The sequence below is a fragment of the Cetorhinus maximus genome, chromosome 2, assembly GCF_964194155.1.
Source record: "Cetorhinus maximus chromosome 2, sCetMax3.hap1.1, whole genome shotgun sequence".
Lineage (NCBI taxonomy): Eukaryota > Metazoa > Chordata > Chondrichthyes > Lamniformes > Cetorhinidae > Cetorhinus > Cetorhinus maximus.
In genome coordinates this window covers 64,973,933-64,996,146 of record NC_135880.1, presented here as the reverse complement: position 1 = coordinate 64,996,146, position 22,214 = coordinate 64,973,933, and the positions used below count along the sequence as shown (strand labels likewise).

Sequence of the window (22,214 nt, the reverse complement as noted above, 5' to 3'; positions counted from 1 at the left end):
GGAACTCCCTCCCTGACAGCACTGTGCATGTACCTGGACTGCAGCGGTTCAAGAAGGGAGCTGACCACCACCTTCTCAAGGGCAATTAGGGGTGGGCAATAAATGCTGGTCTAGCCAGCGACGCCCACATCCCATGAATGAATTTTAAAAAAGGAAAATTGTGCTGAGCCGCCTTCCTAAACGGCTGTAGTCCATGTGTTATAGGAACACCAACAGGAAGGGATCCTGACACTTGTAGATGGTGAACAGTCTTTGGGAAGTCAGAAAGCGAGTTACTCTCTGTAGAATTCCCAACCTCTACCCTGCTCTTGTAGCCACAGTAATTATATGGCTAGTCCAGTTCAGTTTCTGGTCAATGGTAACCCCCAGGATGTTGATAGTGGGGGATTCAGCAAGGGTAATGCCATTGAATGCCAAGAGGTGATAGTTAGATTCCCTCTTGTTGGAGATGGTTATTGCCTAGCACATGTGTGGCGCGAATGTTGTACACTCCCAAAAAATCTGCTTTTAATCTGTCTTTGACAATGACATTCATCCAAAAACAACCATAGTTGTGAAAGCTGGTAAGCTGAAATGAAAATACATTTAGATTACAGTGCAAAATATAATTCAAATGTAAAACGATGGCAATATTTCAAATTAGCAGTTATACATGCAAGATCTGTATTTACTAAACAAACATACTTAAATACAACCATTCAAGATGTTTTGTTCAGCCAAGTTAACAATAAAAGCCGAGTGTTTAACCTTGTTTCAACAAAATTCAAATTGTATTCGTTGTTTCCAAAAATGATTTCTTTGGCAGTTAGCCCTGTCAGTGTTTCTCTATTGCTGAGGATAAAGGGGCAAGGCTTAAATGCCAAGTCCTGGGATGCCCCCTAAATAGTCAATCTTATTGTCCATTAAAAAAAAATTTGTTTGTTGGAGACCAACCAACAAATGATGTTCACCCACTTACAAAACAAAATTGTGTAGTGAGGGAGAAGAAGAGTGTAAATCACCCACAAATAAAAGGTGCATGATAGGCCAAACCACAAGACAAAAATAATCATTCTCTAACGCGACAAAGTGACCTCAAACACAACATAGAGATGAGCAGGAGTGAAGCCACAAAGGGATCGAAAACAAGCAGGATTTTTAAAAAAACAAGCTGTTGCTGGACCAAGTGTCAATGCAAATTAGCAAGTACAATGTCAGTGGATTTGTTGCCAGTTAGGATTCAACTTTAACTGGAACAGGCATCCAAACAAAGTGTTAATGAAAGCTACTCAAAGGACAATAAAACACTGATATCATAGATAAGTTTAAATGTTAAAAATATGCATTACAAAAAAACTTTTATTGTAGTTGAAACCACAAGTTTCCATGCTGTAAAAAGGAGAAAACAAACATGATGTTTTCAAAAGATTATTTTGGGATAATTTCAAGGATTTGACTTCCTTCTTGTCATTTTTAGGTATTGTTTATGCTGGATTCATTGCTTCCATTTGTCCTCAGTGCAATCCAGTAATAGCCTCACCAGGCAATGTGCTCACATTTGATGTTTATGCTCCCTAAGCCTCTTCAGTTGTTGCTGTTTAATGTATATAACATTTGAGCCAATCAGGTGCAACTGTTACAGAAATCGGAATTTATGATACTTTCTGGGGTGTGGGGGTGCCAGGTAAAAAAGAGAAAAAGATCAACATTTTACCATATTGTTATAAAAACAAAAAACTGCGGATGCTGGAAATCCAAAACAAGAACAGAAATATTTGGAAAAACTCAGCAGGTCTGGCAGCATCGGTGGACAAGAGCAAAGTTGACATTTCGAATCCTCATGACCCTTCAACAGAACGAAGTAGAAATAGGAAAGGGGTGAAACATAAGCTGGTTTAAAGGTTGGGGGGGGGGTGTTGTTGGGACAAGCAAGCAGTGATAGGAGGAGATAACCAAAAAATGTCACAGACAAAAGAACAAAGAGGTGTTGAAGGTGGTGATATTATCTAAAAGAATGTGCTAATTAAGAATGGAGAGCAGGACAAGCAAGGTAGCTCTAGTGGGAGTGGGGTGAATTAAACCATGGGTGGAATACATTTAAAAATAATGGAAATAGGTGGGAAAAGAAAAATCTATATAAAGTATTAGAAAAAACAAAAGGGAGGGGGAAGAAACGGAAAGGGGGTGGGGATGGAGGAGGGAGTTCAAGATCTAAAGTTGTTGAACTCAATATACAGTCCGGAAGGCTGTAAAGTGCCGAGTCGGAAGATGAGGTGCTGTTCCTCCAGTTTGCGTTGAGCAATCCAAGGACAGACATGTGGGCAAGAGAACAGGGTGGAGTGTTAAAATAGCAAGCGACAGGGAGATCTGGGTCATGCTTGCGGACAGACCGAAGATGTTCTGCAAAGCGGTCACCCAGTCTGCATTTGGTCTCTCCAATGTAGAGGAAATCGCATTGGGAGCAACGAATGCAGTAGACTAAGTTGGGGGATATGCAAGTGAAATGCTGCTTCACTTGAAAGGAGTGTTTGGGCCCTTGGACGGTGAGGAGAGAGGAAGTGAAGGGGCATGTGTTGCATATTTTGCGTTTGCATGGGGAGGTGCCGTAGGTGGGGGGTGAGGAGTAGTGGGTGATGGAGGAGTTGACCAGGGTGTCCCGGAGGGAACGATCCCTACGGAATGCCGCCAGGGGGGGTGAAGGGAAGATGTGTTTGGTGGTGGCATCATGCTGGAGTTGGCGGAAATGGCGGAGGATGATCCTTTGAATGCGGAGGCTGGTGGGGTGATAAGTGAGGACAAGGGGGACCCTATCATGTTTCTGGGAGGGAGGAGAAGGCGTGAGGGCGGATGCGTGGGAGATGGGCCAGACACGGTTGAGGGCCCTGTCAACTACCGTGGGTGGAAAACCTCGGTTAAGGAAGAAGGAGGACATGTCAGAGGAACTGTTTTTGAAGGTAGCATCATCAGAACAGATGCGATGGAGGCGAAGGAACTGAGAGAATTGGATGGAGTCAAGCCATTGTTTCCAGGACTGTCACTGACCTCATCTTCCTTCCACAGCTTCCAACCTGATAGTCGCCCAACCTCGGACGGCCCGCTTCTACCTCCTACCCAAAATCCACAAACAAGACTGTCCCGGCAGACCGATCGTGTCAGCCTGCTCCTGCCCCACGGAACTCATTTCTCGCTATCTTGACTCCCTTCTCTCTCCCCTTGTCCAGTCCCTTCCCACCTATATCCGTGATTCCTCTGACACCTTACGTCACATCAACAATTTCCAGTTCCCTGGCCCCAACCGCCTCCTCTTCACCATGGACGTCCAAACCCTCTACACCTCAATCCCCCACCAGGATGGTCTGAGGGCTCTCAGCTTCTTCTTCGAACAAAGGCCCGAACAATCCCCATCCACCACTACTCTCCTCCATCTGGCTGAACTTGTTCTCACACTGCACAATTTCTCCTTTAACTCCTCTCACTTCCTCCAAATAAAAGGTGTGGCTATGGTACCTGCATGGGCCACAGCTATGCCTGTCTCTTTATGGGGTATGTGGAACATTCCTTGTTCCAGTCCTACTCCGGCCCCCTCCCACAACTCTTTCTCCAGTACATCAATGATTACTTTGGTGCTGCTTCATGCTCTCGTCTGGACCTGGAAAAATTTATTAATTTTGCTTCCAATCTCCACCCCCTCCATCATTTTCACATGGTCCATCTCTGACACTTCCGTTCCCTTCCTTGACCTCTCTGTCTCAATTTCTGGTGATAGACTGTCCACCAATATTCATTACAAGCCTACTGACTCCCACAGCTACCTCGACTACAGCTCCTCACACCCCGCTTCCTGTAAGGACTCCATCCCATTCTCTCAGTTCCTTTGCCTCCGTCGCATCTGTTCTGATGATGCTACCTTCAAAAACAGTTCCTCTGACATGTCCTCCTTCTTCCTTAACCGAGGTTTTCCACCCATGGTAGTTGACAGGGCCCTCAATCATGTCCGGCCCATCTCCCGCACATTCGCCCTCACGCCTTCTCCTCCCTCCCAGAAACATGATAGGGTCCCCCTTGTTCTCACTTATCATCCCACCAGCCTCCGCATTCAAAGGATCATCCTCCGCCATTTCCGCCAACTCCAGCATGATTCCACCACCAAACACATCTTCCCTTCACCCCCCCTGGCAGCATTCCATAGGGATTGTTCCCTCCGTGACACCCTGGTCCACTCCTCCATCACCCACTACTCCTCAACCCCCACCTACGGCACCTCCCCATGCAAACGCAAAATATGCAACACCTGCCCATTTACTTCCTCTCTCCTCACCGTCCAAGGGCCCAAACACTCCTTTCAAGCGAAGCAGCATTTCACTTGCATTTTCTCCAACTTAGTCTACTGCATTCGTTGCTCCCAATGCGGTTTCCTCTACATTGGAGAGACCAAATGAAGACTGGGTGACCGCTTTGCAGAACACCTTCGGTCTGTCCGCAAGCATGACCCAGACCTCCCTGTCGCTTGCCATTTTAACACTCCACTCTGCTCTCTTGCCCACATGTCTGTCCTTGGCTTGCTGCATTGTTCCAGTGAAGCTCAACGCAAACTGGAGGAACAGCACCTCATCTTCCGACTAGGCACTTTACAGCCTTCCGGACTGAATATTGAGTTCAACAACTTTAGATCTTGAACTCCCTCCTCCATCTCCACCCCCTTTCCGTTTCTTCCCCCTTCCTTTTGTTTTTTCCAATAATTTACATAGATTTTTCTTTTCCCACCTATTTCCATTATTTTTAAATGTATTCCATCCATGGTTTATTTCACCCCATCCCCAATAGAGCTACCTTGCTTGTCCTGCTCTCTATTCTTAATTAGCACATTCTTTTAGATATTATCACCACCTTCAACACCTCTTTGTTCTTTTGTCTGTGACATTTTTTGGTTATCTCCTCCTATCACTGCTTGCTTGTCCCAACAACCCCCCCCCCCCCCACCCCCACCAAACCAGCTTATATTTCACCCCTTTCCTATTTCTACTTAGTTCTGTTGAAGGGTCATGAGGACTCAAAACATCAACTTTGCTCTTCTCCGCCGATGCTGCCAGACCTGCTGAGTTTTTCCAGATATTTCTGTTTTTGTTTTACCATATTGTATTGCTCCCAGCTTCGTGTAAGTCCTCTTTCCACACCTCAATCATGCAATTGCCAGTCATTGGCTGAGCACACTAAGGTACATTAAGGTACACAGTATTGGAAACTACACAAAGGTGCATTATTTGTTACTGGATTCTACTCAATTTTTATTAAATTTTAATTTTGTATAAATTATTAAGAATTCGAACTTAAAAACAAAAAATATTTTGGATTACCTACAGTGAAAACTTTCAATTCATAGCCACAAGTCGATTGGGATACTCTAAACACACACTGGGGCGTGGATCAGCATAACAGCTGCTTTCACAGCTAGGGTGCGGCCCATACATCAGAAACACGATCGGATGTCTTTATGGACCACCTTCTGACCGTTATGGAGAGTTAGGCAACAATAGTGCCGAGGCAAACTACCACCTCACCAAACACAATGTTCACCTGCACATATAATCCATCGTTTCGAATGAGGAGTGACAAACCAAACTATCGTTGACTAAATTACTGGCTTTTTTCAATCATATGAAATGCTGCTTTAAATTTATAACTTGCTTGTTTCACTGTCGTAGAAAGGTTAAGTTGAAATTCCTAGTAAGTTGAAATATTTGCAAAATTTACATATTGTACGATCGTGATTTATTGCTTCCTTCATTCAGATCGCAAATTGATGATTGTGTGTGTGTAGCTGCCGCAGTTTCTACATGGGAATTTACAGTGACCATCAACTTTCTCTTTGCCGTTACTCATTAGCAATGCCAGTTTTGCCCTGCAGGTCTACAATGCATGAAAAGGAAACAGCATTAATGTTGCAAAACATTCTCCCAGTCATAGTTATGACTAGCATCGGCTGGCAGAAAGAAGATATCAGAGAAACAATGGATACTTTTAAATAACATTAGAAATAATATGTTTATGACGCCCTCCCTTATGGAACATAAGGGTTACTACATAATAAAGTATCACCTCTAAGTTAAGGAACTATCCCAGCACTAGTAGAAGACGTGAGACAAAGGAAGATATAACGTACAAAAAAAATGTGTTCAGGGCTGTAACATAGAGTGCTGAAGTTCTTCTGATAACGTATGCAAGTCATAAACCGAATGTGTTTGCAATAGATCTCTGCACACATTGAGACCACTTATGTGTTGTTGTTTGATCTTGTGCACCAATAATTTCCTGGTCACAAGGAATCTCATCTGTTCTCGGGGGTGAAGTCCCGTTGAAAAGAAATGTGTAGGATGGTACTATAAAAAAAAGCATGGAACCCCCCAGGAAATTGGGAACACTGATTAATTGCCCCAGCTTAGACCTAGAAAGGACTTGAAATTAAAACGTTTATACGCTCCACATATTGCAAAAACGGTAGAAACAGTCAAACCCACAACCGAAGCAAGAATCAAATTAAATTGCCTTTGTACTGCCGAAATGAAGCTTAAATGCAGATTTCACAAATAAACCCATAACTGCAAGAGATTTGGGTTTGAAAACACCCAGCACAATATGACTGCATTATTTTTCTCATCCCATCACTTCGATAGTGTTCCTCGCCCAACAGTTGCTACCAACTTTGTAACATTTTCCCCCCAGCATTGCTTCAATGTCACTGCCACAAATACACCGACAACATTCAGATGGTTTACTCACCTCTGTGGAAGCCTGGCTCCATGGCTCTGCCCGGGGCCTTTGCTCTTAATCCCGATCCTTCTCCGCAGATGCAGTTAAAGGGCAGCTCAAACCGTGACAGCAATAAACAACCCGCACTTGCTGCAAGAACCACTGACTAAACGGGAAAATACATGATCACTGTCCCACTTGAAATATAGTGCCACCTATTACTTTCCCGAGGAAATTTTAAATGCACAAGGCCTCCTGAACGATGGGAGAATTCTTCTTTATGTGGCCATCTCTTTCCAAACTGCGCGGTTTAAAGGCAGCCTGATGTCGACCATCTTAACTTGTGTTTCCTCTTTTGCACTCACACGCTATACTCCCTCTACAGGGGAGACTCTGGATATGGCATCTCTTTTCCACTTCACTAAACTGTTTCATATGTCAGAGGTTTCTGTTAAAGTGAGGGCGACAGAGTAATATCATAATCTAGAAGTTCATCTCTTAAGTCTCTTCAAGACAGGCGCTATAGGTCAATCGACGAGCTACGCACTGCAGAGACTGCCTGCCACTCACTGACCGAGTGTCAGATCATCTCCTTAATAACATCCTGATAGACCAAGTGGCACTCAGTCATTTTTGTAATCTATTCCCATGTCAAGAAAGCATTTTACAAGAAATAAACAGTTCCCAGTGGTGGGGCGGCAGCCTTTTACTTAGAAATGTGACTCAAATGTGTTGATCGCTGTATCAGTGAGGTTGTTGGTCCTCCCACAACCCCGCTTTTATTTGGAGGAGAGGCAAGCACATATATGTTAGGTTGCAGCCTTCCGGACTGAATATTGAGTTCAACAATTTTAGATCATGAACTCTCTCCTCCATCCCCACCCCCTTTCCCATTTTCCCCCTCCTTTTTGTTTTTCCAATAATTTATATAGATTTTTCTTTTCCTACCTATTTCCACTATTTTTACATGTATTTCCATCCATTGTTTTATCTCTACCTTTTAGCCTTTTTCGATTCCTTCACCCCACCCCACCCCCACTAGGGCTATCTGTACCTTGCTCGTCCTGTTTTCTACCCTTAATTAGCACATTCCTTTAGATGATATCACCACCTTCAATACCTCTTTGTCCTCTTGTCTGTGACATCTTTTGGTTATCTCCACCAATCACTGGCCCTCTATCCAGCTCTTCTTGTCCCCCCCCCCCCTAAACCAGCTTATATTTCACCCCTTTTCGATTTTTCCTTAGTTCTGTTGAAAAGTCATTCGGACTCGAAACGTTAACTGTGCTCCTCACCACAGCTGCTGCCAGACCTGCTGAGTTTGTCCAGGTATTTTTGTTTTTGTTTTGGATTTCCAGCATCCGCAGTTTTTTGCTTTTATCTTTTATGTTAGGTTGCAATGTCTGTTAACATATGTTTCCACAGTGGTTAGTTGTGAATTTGCTCAACTGCCCAAAACACTGAGCTCACCTTGCCCTCATCTGACTTCCACAGGCACCTGGGTTGTTTTTACTTCTTACCCTCGCTGGGTTAGCAACACCAAAAACAACTGTAGCACTTTAATCAGCTAATTCCGTTCTAACCCAAAATAAACTTTCCACCTTCCTCGTTCTGCATGACTCAACACCACATCACATGTAATTACCAAAGCCAAAGCTGTTAAACTGCAAATCATCATTGTTATTCACTTTAGCATTTATGTTAAATGCCCAAATTATATATTCATGGGGCTGTTTACATTATTAATGAAAGTCTTAAAAAGATTAAAAATTAGTCAGCAAAATTATCAGTCTGATGCTTCACATACAAAATCCCTTTCTTGCTGCTGTTTTAACCCATTTCTTTAAGCGTTTTGCACTCACATAACATTACCAAAATAAATGTATACTATATAATGCTTAAATTTTTAGACACTTTTTTTATTCTTTCATGGGATGTGGGCTAGGCCAGTACTTGTTACCCAATCCCTAATTGCCCTTGCAAAGGTGGTAGTGAGCTGCCTCCTTGAACCGCTGCAGTCCATGTGGTGTAGGTACACCCACAGTGCTGTTAGGAAGGGAGTTCCAGCATTTTGATCCAATGACAGTGAAGAAACGGTGATATATTTCCAATTCAGGATCAGTGTGTGGCTTGAGGGAAACTTACAGGTGGTGGTCTTCCCATGCGCCTATTACCCTGCCCTTCCAAGTGGGTGCAGGTTTGAAAGGTGCTGTTGAAGGAGCTTGTGAAGTTTTGTGAGAAAGCAGGTTTTTCGGAGAAAAGAGGTTAAGATTAGAATAAGGAATGCTAAGAGGGAATTTGGGGATAAAATCAAAACATATCAAGAGGAACAATAAGATATTTCACAAAAAAAATCAGTAAAAAGGTTCGATAGGATATGATCTTCTCCTGCTCCTATTTCTTATGTTCTTAGTTGTCATGTGGCTTGAAAAGAAAACAAATTTCTTCCACAATTCAATCATTATCAAAGACACTGTAATGGGTAAGAATCAAATAGTTTATTCCATCAATTAGAAAGCAACAATGTGTCATTCGTGGCGTATGCTGAGTATTTCACTGTCCTCAGCATGGAGTGTTTTGTAAACAAATAAGAATCACATCGAAAGCGTTTGATTAGATTCTGATAAGCAATGCCTGTAATTCCCAAACTTTCTGTCACTATGTAGAGACCTTCTTCAAAATGACTGATGATTGGAACTAAGCAGCAAGAATAGCTGTGACAAGTGTAAGTTAAACGTAAGATTAGAGAAGTGGGATAAAATGGAGGAACTGAACTACATAAAAGAGTTTGCAAAAGAAAATTGTCATAAAGCTAACTTAAAAAAGATATTTGGAAACATTAGTTATTTTTTTCTTTTTAGAGGCCCAGAGTGCAATGACTGGTTAAAAAGACTGAATTTATTTTTAAAATGATTCAAGCACTGCAAATTGAACTAAACTATATTTTAAACACAGGCTCCATCTGTGAAAACAATCTAAACTTTACAATACAGAATACCCATGTAAATAACCTTCCAGAGTACTGAATAAATAAGTAAATATTCTATTTACTATGGACAAGCGATTGATTTAAATGAATGCTTCTGGTAGTTTGTCACATATATTCGTCTTGTCATACTGGATGGTGTATTTATGTTCATGTTGAAGGGGGTGAAGTAAAGACCATGATTTGGTTTTAATGTTGTCCCATGATTGTAAAATAACGTGTTATTACTGTAGGGATTAGACAGCATTCATGTGTTACACAACAATATAGTTGTATCACTTTTTACAGTTGGATAACCATTGCTTTAACAATGACAATAATCACATTGACAAGTGTGTTACAGCCCATATTCTGGAACCATTGAAATCGGATGAAAGAAATAAGCTGCGAATCAATTGCTGCAAATCCATCAATGATCTGTCAAACCCCTTACGGTTTTGCAATTATATTCAGTAACCAGCTTCTGAGAATACCCAGATTCCTCTCCAGCCACCTGATGTTCTTCTGAATGCTTTCCAGGGCAAGCTGGGTGCATCTGAGCTGGGAACTATGCTCCTTTATAGAATCAAAAAACAGCTCCACCTGAAAAACAAGCATCCACCATTGAGCTGTTTTTATGAACGAGAGTACCCACAACCATTGAATACATACTTTAAAAACATTAACTTGCTCTCCTTCGGTCAAGTTTCAGAATGTAACCTATTTATTGCTACAATATTTGGAGCAGCTGTTTTCACAGTGCCAGTTAATAACCTTGAAAAAAAGTACTAGAGGAGTATGTGGCAAAATAAAATGGAATTAAAATGTCTTTGTAATATTATCATTTCAAACTGGAGAGCTTAGTGACTTCCAATAAGGCTGCTGTGGTGGTGACATGGCACATTGCAATGTTGCACTGTAGAAAGACAAAATGTACATCCATGCCTGTGCTTCTACATGCCAGTTAACAAAGTCAACTGTGGTGTCACAGGGAGTTGCTGGGCACTCACAAAGTGGTATATGATTTGAGAGCACAAGTGGGGAAGAGAATTAAAATAATGCTTTTAAAATATGGAATATTGTTATTTTTATTCAGAAAGGCTAAAGACTGGATTTCTCTCCTTCCACTGGAGAAGGGAGGTGGCGGCATCTGCCATCATGCACCAGAGCTAGTTTATTGAGAAGCCATTATCTGTGCAGGGTGGGCTTCCAGTAGGACCTATGTCACTAAGAGGGTGGCCATTGCTGGAGGAAAATGCAGACAACCACTGCAGTTCCAGAAGAAAGGAACATAAGAATATAGGAACAGGAGTAGACCATTCAGCCGTTTCAGCCTGTTCTGCCATTTAGTTAGATCATGGCTGATCTATACCTCAACCCCATTTGCCAACCTGTGCTCCATATCCCCTGCTACCCTCACTCAAAAGAAATCTATCGATCTCAGTCACAGGAAGTCACTCAGAGGTAGCAGAAAGACCTAAAGGTGTGAGGAGACAATTCTGTCTTTTTGATGTTCTCATACTTGGATGAGGCTTAAAAAAGTAAGATTTTGGGTCCAGTAGAGAAGGAAACATGCTGTGCATTGGGCTGTCTCCTTCCAAAAGTGTCAGCACTTCTACCACTTTCCCACAGGCTACCTCTATCTTTTCCCTGACTGTCCTGAGGTCAGGGTCAGTGACAAGGATATTAGACTGGTTGACTAGAATGCTTTTCCCATTTCCATTTATACGTGGCAGGATCATCATGGGGTGCGTGTTTGGTAGCCTTTTCTACTGGGGCAGAAAAATCTAGATCACAGACTCAGAGTCATTTAGGGCACAGAAGGCAGCCATTCAGCCCATCAAGTCCATGCCAGCTGCCCGCAGAGCAATCCAGTCAGTTCCACTCCCCTGCTTGATCCCCATAGCAAGTTAACTTCATCCAAGAGCCCATCCCATTTCTTTTTGAAATTACTGATTGTCTCCGCTTCCACCACCCTCGTGGGCACTGAATTCCAGGTCATTATCACTTGCTGCGTAAAAAGCTCCTGCTCACATTCCCCACATTTCTTGCCCAAAATCTTAAATCTGTGTTCCCTAGTTGCTGTACAATCTGCTAATGGGATGAGTTTTTCTTTGTCTATCATTTCTAAGCCTGTCACAATCTTGTACACCTCTATCAAATATCCCCTCAATCTCCTTTACTCCAAGGAGAACAACTCCAGCTTTTCCAACCTAACCTTTAATTAAGCCCCAGCACCCCCATCCATGGAACGATTCTAGTAAATCTACTCTGCATCCTCTCAAGGACTTGCACATCTTTCCTAATGTGTGGCGACCAGAACTGGGTGGATTATTGTAATTGAGGTCTGACCAGAGCTTCAGCATACCTTCCCTACTTTTGTAGGTTCAGCATAACTTCCCTACTTTTGTACTCAATGCCTCTATTTATGAAGCCCAAGATCCCACAAGCTTTGCTAATGTCAAGAAAACAAGAAAATGTAATTTTTTTCTGTTAATAGCCCTGTCATATTTCTTATGTACTGGAAGACAGGCTGTTGGGGGTGTAAATATGGTAATTGGATTAAAAGCCAGAGTGACTGCGAGAGTTTAAAGCCAACAGTAAGAAGTTGATTTGATATGTCAATGAACCAAGAGGAACTTCAATCAGAGTTTTACATAAAGCAATAACAGGAGTGTTTTTGAATTGAGTTGTTGTAGTTCAAAGGGGGATGTATGCAGGTTGTAAAAGGTGTAAGTAAGGTAAAGGTAGGGTAAGGTTGTTTTTACAAGTTTTACAAGTTTTTACAAGCTGGGGTAATGAAACGAGTTTAATCAATTGTGGGAGAAAGCATTTCTGAAGAGACTAGTTGAAATAATAGAGATCAAAGGGAAGGAATGCATTTAAGAAAATACTGATGCCTAGGTGGGGGTAGTGGGTCAGATCTCCCAGAAGGCAGCAGGATAGCTGGGCAGAACTCCAAGAAGACAGTGTGAACACGGCCAGACCTGAAGACCCAGTTGTTGTCAGCCTCAGAGGACACCCCAAGGAAAAAGGCACTGTGTGGTAAAAATTACTGGAATTCTATGGAGTTTAGAATTTATCAGGATAGTTGCTGAATAGAAATGGGGGAGGTTAGCAGCTCGGCATTTGCCATCAGCCATGACATAACAAAAGTAGGGGCTTATCATTAAATGAATAATTTCTTGATTGATTTGGAATTGGTGAATTTAAAGACAATGGGGATGAGGAGAATACTGAACCAGGAGTGGTACAGTGAGATTTTAAAGTATGAGATTGCAATATGGCTTTGGCAGTTGCAAAGACTTGTCTGGGAGTTAAAGCTATAACCTTGGTTGGTTTACAAAAAGATAACTAAAGCTAGGTTAATGGAATTGGCACAAAAGCTACAATTAGGATTACCTGCAGGGGCAAGGAAATCAGACATAATTGAAAGTATAGCACAGCATTTGAAATTGGAAGGAATACCTGAGAGACTGAGTTCTCCAAGGGGTGGGTCATTGGAATGGGCTCATATTCAGTTGCAAATTAAAAAGATTGAATTGAGAGAAAAGGAAAAGGAACAAGCATTTCAAAGTGAACAGGCAGAAAGGCCGGAGAAAGAAAGAAAACAGGGAAGGGAATTGGAACTGAAGGAATTAGCAATGGAGGAAAGAGAAAAAGAGAGGGACAGAGAATCCCAGTTTAAGAAGCTGGCAGTTAAAAAAAAGACACCAGAAGGTGAGGAAGAACTTATTTCCAGATCAGAATCCAATGGGGAGATGTTTAAATTTGTACAAGTTCTTCTAAACTTTGAAGGAAGAGACGTTGAAGCATTATTTATCTCATTTGAGAAGATAGCTAAACAAATGAAATTTGGACATTGCTATTACAGTCTAGCTTGGTGGAGACAGCAAATGAGGTATATGCATCACTGTCAAAATAAGTGGCTGGGGAGTATAATGCAGTGAAGAAGGCTATTCTGAGTGCCTATGAGTTGGTTCCAGAGGCAAACACAGAAATTTCAAAATGTGAGAAAACAGCCTGGTCAGACTTATGTTGAGTTTGAAAGAGTCAAACAAGTAATTTTGATAGGTGGATAAGGGCATTAAAAATAGACGGAACCTATGAAGCCCTTAGAGAAGTAATTCTTTTGGAAGAATTTAAAGATGCCTTCAGTATTAAGAACCCATATGGAGGAACAAAGGGATAAAACTGCTAGGCAGGCAGCAGAGATAGCAGATGATTATGAGTTGGTCCATAAATCAAAATCGTTTTCTCAACACCCTTTTAAACCTGAGATGCATAGAAAATGGGAATGTAAGAAGAAGGTAGATAGTCAAGGAAGAGAAGGAACAACTTGAGATTCTCAGGAGATTTCACCTCAGACTAGGAAGGAAGGTGTTGAGAGTTGAAGGGATGTAAGAAAGCTTAAATGTTTTCATTGTAATAAAATTGGCCATACGAAATCAATGTTACATGGGAAACCTTGTGGATTAGTAGGAACTATGAAAGGTGCTGTAAAGACAGAGGCTTTAGAACAAGACACGCTAGTAGGATTTGTTCAAGTAGAAAAGCAAGCGCAAGAATTAGCCAAAGGTGTGAAAATGGGTTCACAGCCTACTCAAAGGAATGTTGAAAGGCAGGTTGCAGACATGTTTAAAGAGTTCATCTGTGAGGGAAAAGTCTTTTCATATCTGGAGTTGACAAAGATGTACAAATCTTAAGATATATAGGAGCTCGTCAATCCTTAAAGATATGGGATAGTGATATTTGTTGTCCAGGGAGAATTTTGCTGGAAAAGGTATTAATAGCTGGAATTCATGGAGTAACAAAAAATATTCCATTGTGTGAAGGGAATTTGAAAAGCAGCTTGAAAACAGGTGAAGTAATTGTCAGAGTAGTGGAGAAATTGCCTATTTCAAGGTTCAGTTTATCTTAGGAAATGTTGTAGCTGTGTCACAGATGTTGGTCATGCCTACTGTAGTTGAACAGCCTGTGGAAAAGCAATCCACAGAAGTGTTGCAGGAAGAACATCCTGGTTTGTTTCCAGGCTATGTGGTAACATGATCACAAATCATCAGTTGAGGCTGGAGCAGAGGAGGCTAGAAGACAGGGCAAAGAGGCTGAAGTGCAATTACTATCTTTGATAAGATTATTCAGGAAGAGAGAATGGAGGAAAATGAAACTGAAGTGTTTAGCTCAAGGAAATCGATACAGTTACAGCAAAAAGATCCGAAGAAAAGCAGTTATTTCAAACAGGTTACTCAGAAAAAGAGATGAAGTATATTCCAGAATGTTATTATCTTAAGGATAGTATATTTGAATGAAGAAGTGGAGGCCTTCTCATGTTCTGGTGGATGAGAAGTGGGCAGAAACACATCAGGCAGTAATATCATCTGGATACAGTAAAGCTCATGAAACTCCAGTAGGGGGGCATTTAGGAATAAAGAAAACCCAGGCTAAATACAGGAACAGTTTTACTGGCCTGCACTGCACAAAGATGTAGTCAGGTTCTGTCAAACATGTCAGGTGATAGGAAAACCTCAAGCAGTAATAAAACCTGCACCTTTAATTCCTATTTCAGCATTTGAGGAACATTTTACTAGGGTCCTAATTGATTTTGTAGGACCCCTCCCTAAGGTTAAAAGTGGAAAACAGTACTTGCTGACAATTGTGGATGTATCTACCAGATTCCCAGAAGCGATACCATTGAGAAATATCATAGCAAAAAGGATTGACCAAATTCTTTACCAGATATCGTTTGCCAAAAGAAACAGTGTGAAAGGCTAAAAGGGGCCGGAATTCTTAAAGTACATCCAGGAGAGTTTTTTGAGCCAGCACGTAGAAAGTCCTACAAGAGAAGCGGCGGTACTGAACCTAATCCGGACAAGTGGTAGAAGTGTCAGTCGGGGAGCATTTCAGGGATAGTGACCATAACTCTGTAAGATTTAAGGTAGTTTTGGAAAAAGGACAAAGGTGGACCGGAAATAAAGGTCCTGAATTGGGGGAAGGCCGATTTCAATATGATAAGACAGGATCTGGCCAAAGTGGACTGGAAGCAGCTACTTGTAGGAAAGTCTACATCAGACCAGTGGGAGTCATTCAAAAAGGAAATAGTGAGAGTTCAGGGCCAACATGTTCCCACAAAGGTGAAGGGTAGGATCAACAAGTCCAGGGAATCCTGGATATTAAGGGATATAGAGGATTGGATAAGGAAAAAAGAGGAGGCTTATGGCAGATATAGAGGGCTTAAAACAGCGGAAGCCCGAGAGGAGTATAGAAAGTGTAGGGGGGATACTTAAAAAAGTAATTAGGAAAGCGAAGGGGGAGCATGAAAAAACACTGGCGGGCAAGATAAAGGAAAATCCCAAGGCATTTTATAAATATATTAAGGGCAAGAGCATAACCAGGAAAAGAGTTGTGCCAATTAGGGACCAAAGTGGCAATCTGTGCGTGGAGCCGGAGGACGTGGGTGAGGTTTTAAATTATTACTTTTCATCTGTGTTCACTATGGAGAAGGATGATGTAGGTGTAGAAGTCAGGTAGGGGGGCTATACTTAAACAAATTAGCATTGTAAGGGAGGAGGTATTAGTGGTTTTAGCGGGCTTAAAAGTGGATAAATCCCTAGGCCCAGATTAGATGTATCCCAGGCTGCTGTGTGAGGCAAGGGAGGAGGTTGTAGGGGCTCTGACACTAATTTTCAAATCCTCTCTGGCCACAAGAGAGGTGCCAGACGACTGGAGGACAGCGAATGTGGTACCATTATTTAAGAAGGTTGTAGGGATAAACCAGGTAATTACAGGCCAGTGAGTCTAACATCAGTGGTAGGGAAACTATTGGAAAAAATTCTGAGGGACAGGATTAATCTCCACTTTTGTAGTGTACATTAATGATTTAGATGTGAATATAGGAGGTATGCTCAGTAAATTCGCAGGTAACATGGAAATTGATGGTGCTGTAAATAGTGAGGAGGAAAGCCTTAGATTAAAGGACAATATAGATGGGCTGGTAAAATGGGCAGAGCAGTGGCAACTGGAATTTAATCCTGAGAAGTGTGAGGTGATGCATTTTGGGAGGACTAACACAGCAAGGGAATACACAATGAATGGTAGAGCCCTAGGAAGTACAGAAGATCAGATGGACCTTGGTGTACACATCCATAGATCCCTGAAGGCAGCAGCACAGGTAGATAAGGTGGCTAAGAAAGCGTATGGGATACTTGCCTTTATTAACCGAGGCATAGAGTAAAAGAGCAGGGAGGTTATGTTGGAGTTGTATAAAATGCTAGTTAAGCCACAGATGGAGTACTGTGTGCAGTTCTGGTCGCTATACTATAGGAAGGATGTGATTGCACAGGAGAGGGTGCAGAGGAGATTCACCAGGATGTTGCCTGGGCTGCAGCATTTCAGCTATGAAGAGAGACTGGATAGGCTAGGGTTGTTTTCCTTAGAGCAGAGAAGGCTGAGGAGGGACCTGATAGAGGTATACAAAATCATGAGGGGCATAGGTAGGAAAAGACTTTCCCCTTTGCGGAGATGTCAATAACCAGGGGGCATAAATTTAAGCTAAGGGGCAGGAGGTTTAGAGAGGATTTGAGGAAAGATTTTTTCACCCTGAGGGTGTTTGGAATCTGGAACACACTGCCTGAGGGGGTGGTAGAGGCAGGAACCCTCACAACATTTAAGAAGTATTTAGGTGAGCACTTGAAACATCATAGCACACAGGGCTATGGGCCAAGTGCTGTAAAGCGGGATTAGAATGGATAGCTGTTTGATGGCCGGCGTGGACACAATGGGCTGAAGGAACTGTTTCTGTGCTGTATAACTCTATGACTATGACAGTCAGATCAGAGTTCAAATTTCATGGCACAGTTGTTTAAGGAAGTAATGAACAGCCTAGGGATAAGGCAGTTTAATTCGTCAGCTTCTCATCCTGAGTCAAGGGGCGTTAGAGAGATGGCATCAAACTCTAAAGACTATGATGAGGGCATTTGGTCAGGATTACCCACAAGACTGGGATGGAGGAATTCCATTCTTATTATTCACTATTAGAGATGCACCTAATGACTCAACAGAGTTTAGTCCCTATGAATTTGTATATGGTCATGAAGTGAGAGGGCCACTCAAACTAATTCAGGAGAAGTTAGTGGGTACGAATTCGGAAACCACACACTTGGATTATGTATCAAAGTTCAGGGAAAGATTGAACAGAGCCTGTGAATTAGCTTAAGAGCATTTAAAAATATCACAGCAAGTGATGAAGACAGAAACAGATAAAAAGGCAAAGACTCGTAGCTTTGTAGCTGGGAAAAAAGTGTTAATTTTGTTGCCAGCAACAGGTGAACCATTAAAAGCCAGGTTTAGTGGGCCTTACAAAATTGAAAAGAAATTAAGTGAAGTGAATTATTTGGTAACAAGTCCAGAAAGAAAAAAACACCCAGAAGGACATGTCATATAAATATGCTCAAAAAGTATTTAGATAGGGAGGATAACCAGAAAGAAGACATATTGTATTGATGATTCAGGAAAAGGAAGTAGGGACGCAAGAATCTGAAATTGACTTTCCTCAAATTCAATTGGACAATGAGGAAGTGCTTAAGAATTTGAATGAAATACTGAGTTACCTTTCAGATAAGAATCAAAGTGACTTGAGACAGCTATTGCAGTCACATAGAACTATCTGTGGGGATAAATTGGGAAAAACAAAGGTAGCTGTACATGATGTGGACGTGGGGAATTCTGTTCCAATCAAGCAACATCCTTATAGATTGGATCCAGTAAAATTATTACAAGTGCAAAAAGAAATTGAATTTATGCTCAAGAATGATGTTATTGAGTTGAGTTGCAGCAATTGGAGTTCATCTATTGTGATGGTATCGAAGCCAGATGGAATTAAAAAGACTGTGTAGATTATCGAAAAGTGAATGCAGTGACGAAAGCAGATTCATACCATATTCCACGTTTGGAAGACTGCATTAAGAAAGTGGGACAATCAAAGTTCATTACAAAGATTGACTTGCTGAAAGGATATTGGCAAGTACCTCTATCAGAAACGGCAAAAGAGATTTCAGCTTTTGTAACACCAGATGGGCTCTATCAGTTCAAAGTCATGCCATTTGGTATGACAAATGCGCCAGCAACCTTTCAGAGACTAACAAATAAGATTATTGCTGGATTGAGTCACTGTGCTGTGTACATTGATGATTTGATGTTATTCAGTTAAACATGGGAGGAGCACTTTGTAGAAACATGCTCTGGGAGACTTCTTAGTCAAACAAAATTAACTTTATTTACACGAGAGCTTCTGTGGCTGCTTGTATCTAGTCAGCCCCTCATACAACCACTTCTAGGAACTCCTCCCCTAGAATTCATTCCCCGCGCTAGCTACACGTTGCTTGAACAAATCACATGATGCCTACTCAGTCGAACTGATCTTAAAGTGATCTTTAACTGATCTTTCCCCCTTTAACCCTTTTGTACATCTTTTCAGTTAACAATTGTATAGCTTTATACAATTGAACCAAGAATTTTCTGAATTCTAAAATAATTACATATGTCGTTAACCTTCTTTGGAGTGGTTTTCAAATTTGCGTAGAGCGCCGTAGTTCGACAGGTTGTGAGGCTTCTACTGGATCAACATTTTCTGGAACTGTATGAATAGGTACCTCCTTTGGTACAGACAATTTGTTATCATTAGCTTCCTCAGGGATGTCTTTGACGTATATTACAGATCAGCCAGAATCTTCTGTGCACACAGGTTCGCCAACACTTGGTGGTAACGCTGACTGTGGGAGTGCCTCTCTACCCCTCAGGTGGTCAACATGCTTCCGAACGATCTGTCTCTCTATCCTTAACTTGATACGAAAGAGGTCCAGTCTCAGAGACTACCCTTCCGGGAATCCACCTAGGACCGCTACCGAAGATTTCCACGTACGCATTTTCATTAGTGAAGAACTTCCTAGCTCTACTGTGAGAATCATGACTTGTCTTCTGGTCGCACTGACTTGACTCTATCCTCCCTTGCAAATTTGGAAACACAAGACTTAACCTCGCCCTGAGATGGCATTTCGCTAACAGTTCAGCAGGAGTCATTGCATGTGGGATGATACAGTAACTCAGCAGAGACTCTTGTTGCTAAAGATCCACCTGATGGTTTCTTCATGCCAGATTTAAAAGTTTGGACAGCTCTCTCGTCTAAGCTGTTCGATGCTGGGTGGTAGAGTGCCGTCTTTGTGTGTTTTATACCATTGAGAGAGGTGAAGTTTTGAAACTCTGTACTCGTGTACACTGCCCCATTATTGGGCATGATTACTTAAGGTAAACGATGAGTTGCAAAACAGGGCCGCAGCTTTTCGATGGTCGCCATCAATGTTGGTGTCTTCACCTCAAAAATTTCTATCCCCTTAGAGTGTGCATCAGTTACGAGGAGTAACGTTGTACCCATAAGTGGTCCTACCAAATTGACATAGATGCGAACCCAGGGCTGGCCAGACCATTCCCAAGGGTAAAGTGGAGCTGTGGCTGGCAGGTTTTGCTGGAACTGGCACTATTGACAGTGCCTTACCAGGTTTTCAATATCAGTGTCAATTCCAGGCCACCGTACATAACTCCTGGATAGCATTTTCATTTTCAAGATACCAGGGTGGCAACAGCGTAGTTCCGTCAGGAGTAGCTCCCCGCCCAGCACAGGAATGACCACTCGAGCTCCCCATAGTTGTCAAGATGGTATTGTACTAATTTCATGTTTACAGATGGAGTAGGTTTTTGTGTCCTCTGAAACTGCCTCATTTCCCCATCCTGTAAGGATTTTATCTCACATTCCGAGTAACAGTGGATCCCAAATGGCCCAGGTTTTGATTTGTTTCGTACAGGCTGGTAACGTATCCAAAGAGTTTAAGGTCGAGGCAATTTCTTCAGGAATAGTTGTACATGTATGTCAGGAAGGTATAATAATTTTATAATGTTGTTGGAATTTATTGTAGAGTAATAGTGGGGTCTGTGTCTATGTCTGTGTGTGTGTGTGTGTGTGTGTGTGTGCATGTGTGACTTAATTGAATTAAAGACAGCTGGTCTGAAGACTTTCATGTAAGAAGAGAAGCTCAGTTTGAAATGCTAAATAGGTAAACATGGGTGAAGTTTTAGAATGTGAGGTGTAATGGGAACATTTGCATTTTTAAATAAACCAGAGTAGCTTTAATTCAAAAGATGTGGTGAAATGTTACACCTAGGCAGAAGCAGCTAAGAAATAGCATGTTTATTTTTCCCAAAGATTGCTGCTAAAATTAGTACTATGATAGATTTTTATTATTTGAGAGGTAAAGTCCAAAGACATAGTGAAACAATGGGAATTTGCATTCAAAGGGGAAAATACATATAAAGGAGAGAAGGTTGTGTGTAAGAGAAGGCATTTTAAGATCTAACACAAGTGTGAAAAGCCTCCAGCCTCTGTGCGCAAACTGCTGTCTGTAAGAAATGAAGTGAAGAAAACTCACTTTGAATTTGACTGTTCAAGATATCGTATTACTTTGCCTTAAAATCTGTGGGGTGAATTTTTCCTATGGCAGATGCGCTGTCCGGGAGTGGGAGCAGGCACGGAGCCAATCGCCACCTGCGGTCGGCTGCCTGCCGCCATTTTACATGGGCGGGCCAATTAAGGCCTGCCCAGCTTATCGCGCGGCTGGTAGTGCTCAGCGCTACCTGTGCGGGTGGGGGGAGGAGTGAGAGTCAGGGCCTGCGCACGAAAGAGCGCAGCAATCTCCCTGAGGCACAGAGCTGCCACAGGGAGATTAAGTAGATGGTAAAATTTTTTCATAAATAAAGGAAAAAATTATTTAAACATGTGACACTGTCACATGAGGGGACATGAGCTGGGACATGTTTGTGAAGTGTGGAAATTTTATTTAATTATTTTATGAAGCCTTCAGGAAACCTCATCCCACCTGTGAATGAGGTTTCCTGGAAAAGGCGAAGGCCGTTTGGGCTCTTCACCTGCCCGCCAACCTTAAGGTTGGACGGACAGCATTGTTAACAAGCTAAATTACTTTTTTGATGGCCTTAATAGGCCGTTGAGAGCAGCCACCTCTGGCGTGCGCCCGCCAAACAAAATATTGAAATGACGCACGATAACATTAGGACACATGCCTGATGTCATCACATGTCATTTTACGCATCGGCGTGTATGGTCCACACCCGCACACTGACGGCAATATTCTGCCCTATGTGTTTTTATTTTCACCTTGACGGGGGTGTAACTGGGAGTTAGATTAATCAGGGGAGCTAGGAGTTATCATAGTAGTAATTTGTAGACCTATGTATATGCTTAAGATCATTTCTTCTATTAATAAATGTTTAATTTAGTTTAGTTTTGCAAAAAAAAACAATAAGGCTCAGCGGTCTTATTGCTATTGAATTCAAGGCATGCATCTCGAAATAAATATACAAATTGCAAACAGTTGTGGCAGTTGTTTCAAGTTTCCCTTTGGGATTTGAGCAGCTCAGCATTTACCATCTGCTGTGCCATAACAATATAATACTTTCTCTC

The 22,214-nt window shown here is 41.9% G+C and overlaps 2 protein-coding genes across 4 annotated transcripts in view; both read right to left on the bottom strand.

Annotated features, from left to right (window-relative positions):
* Positions 1 to 7,098, bottom strand: part of lnpep (leucyl/cystinyl aminopeptidase) — a 140,303-nt gene extending 133,205 nt beyond the window's left edge. Inside the window, exon 1 of the mRNA XM_078565686.1 lies at positions 6,757 to 7,098. Coding sequence (XP_078421812.1) covers positions 6,757 to 6,778 — 22 coding nt within the window. The 5' untranslated portion in view covers positions 6,779 to 7,098. The remainder of the gene's footprint in view (positions 1 to 6,756) is intronic.
* Positions 7,099 to 9,184: 2,086 nt separating this feature from the next.
* erap2 (endoplasmic reticulum aminopeptidase 2) overlaps positions 9,185 to 22,214 on the bottom strand; it is a 65,089-nt gene continuing 52,059 nt past the window's right edge. For all 3 annotated transcript variants that reach the window (XM_078565654.1, XM_078565663.1, XM_078565672.1), the window contains exon 19: positions 9,185 to 10,294. In XM_078565654.1, coding sequence (XP_078421780.1) covers positions 10,142 to 10,294 — 153 coding nt within the window. In that variant the 3' untranslated portion in view covers positions 9,185 to 10,141. The remainder of the gene's footprint in view (positions 10,295 to 22,214) is intronic.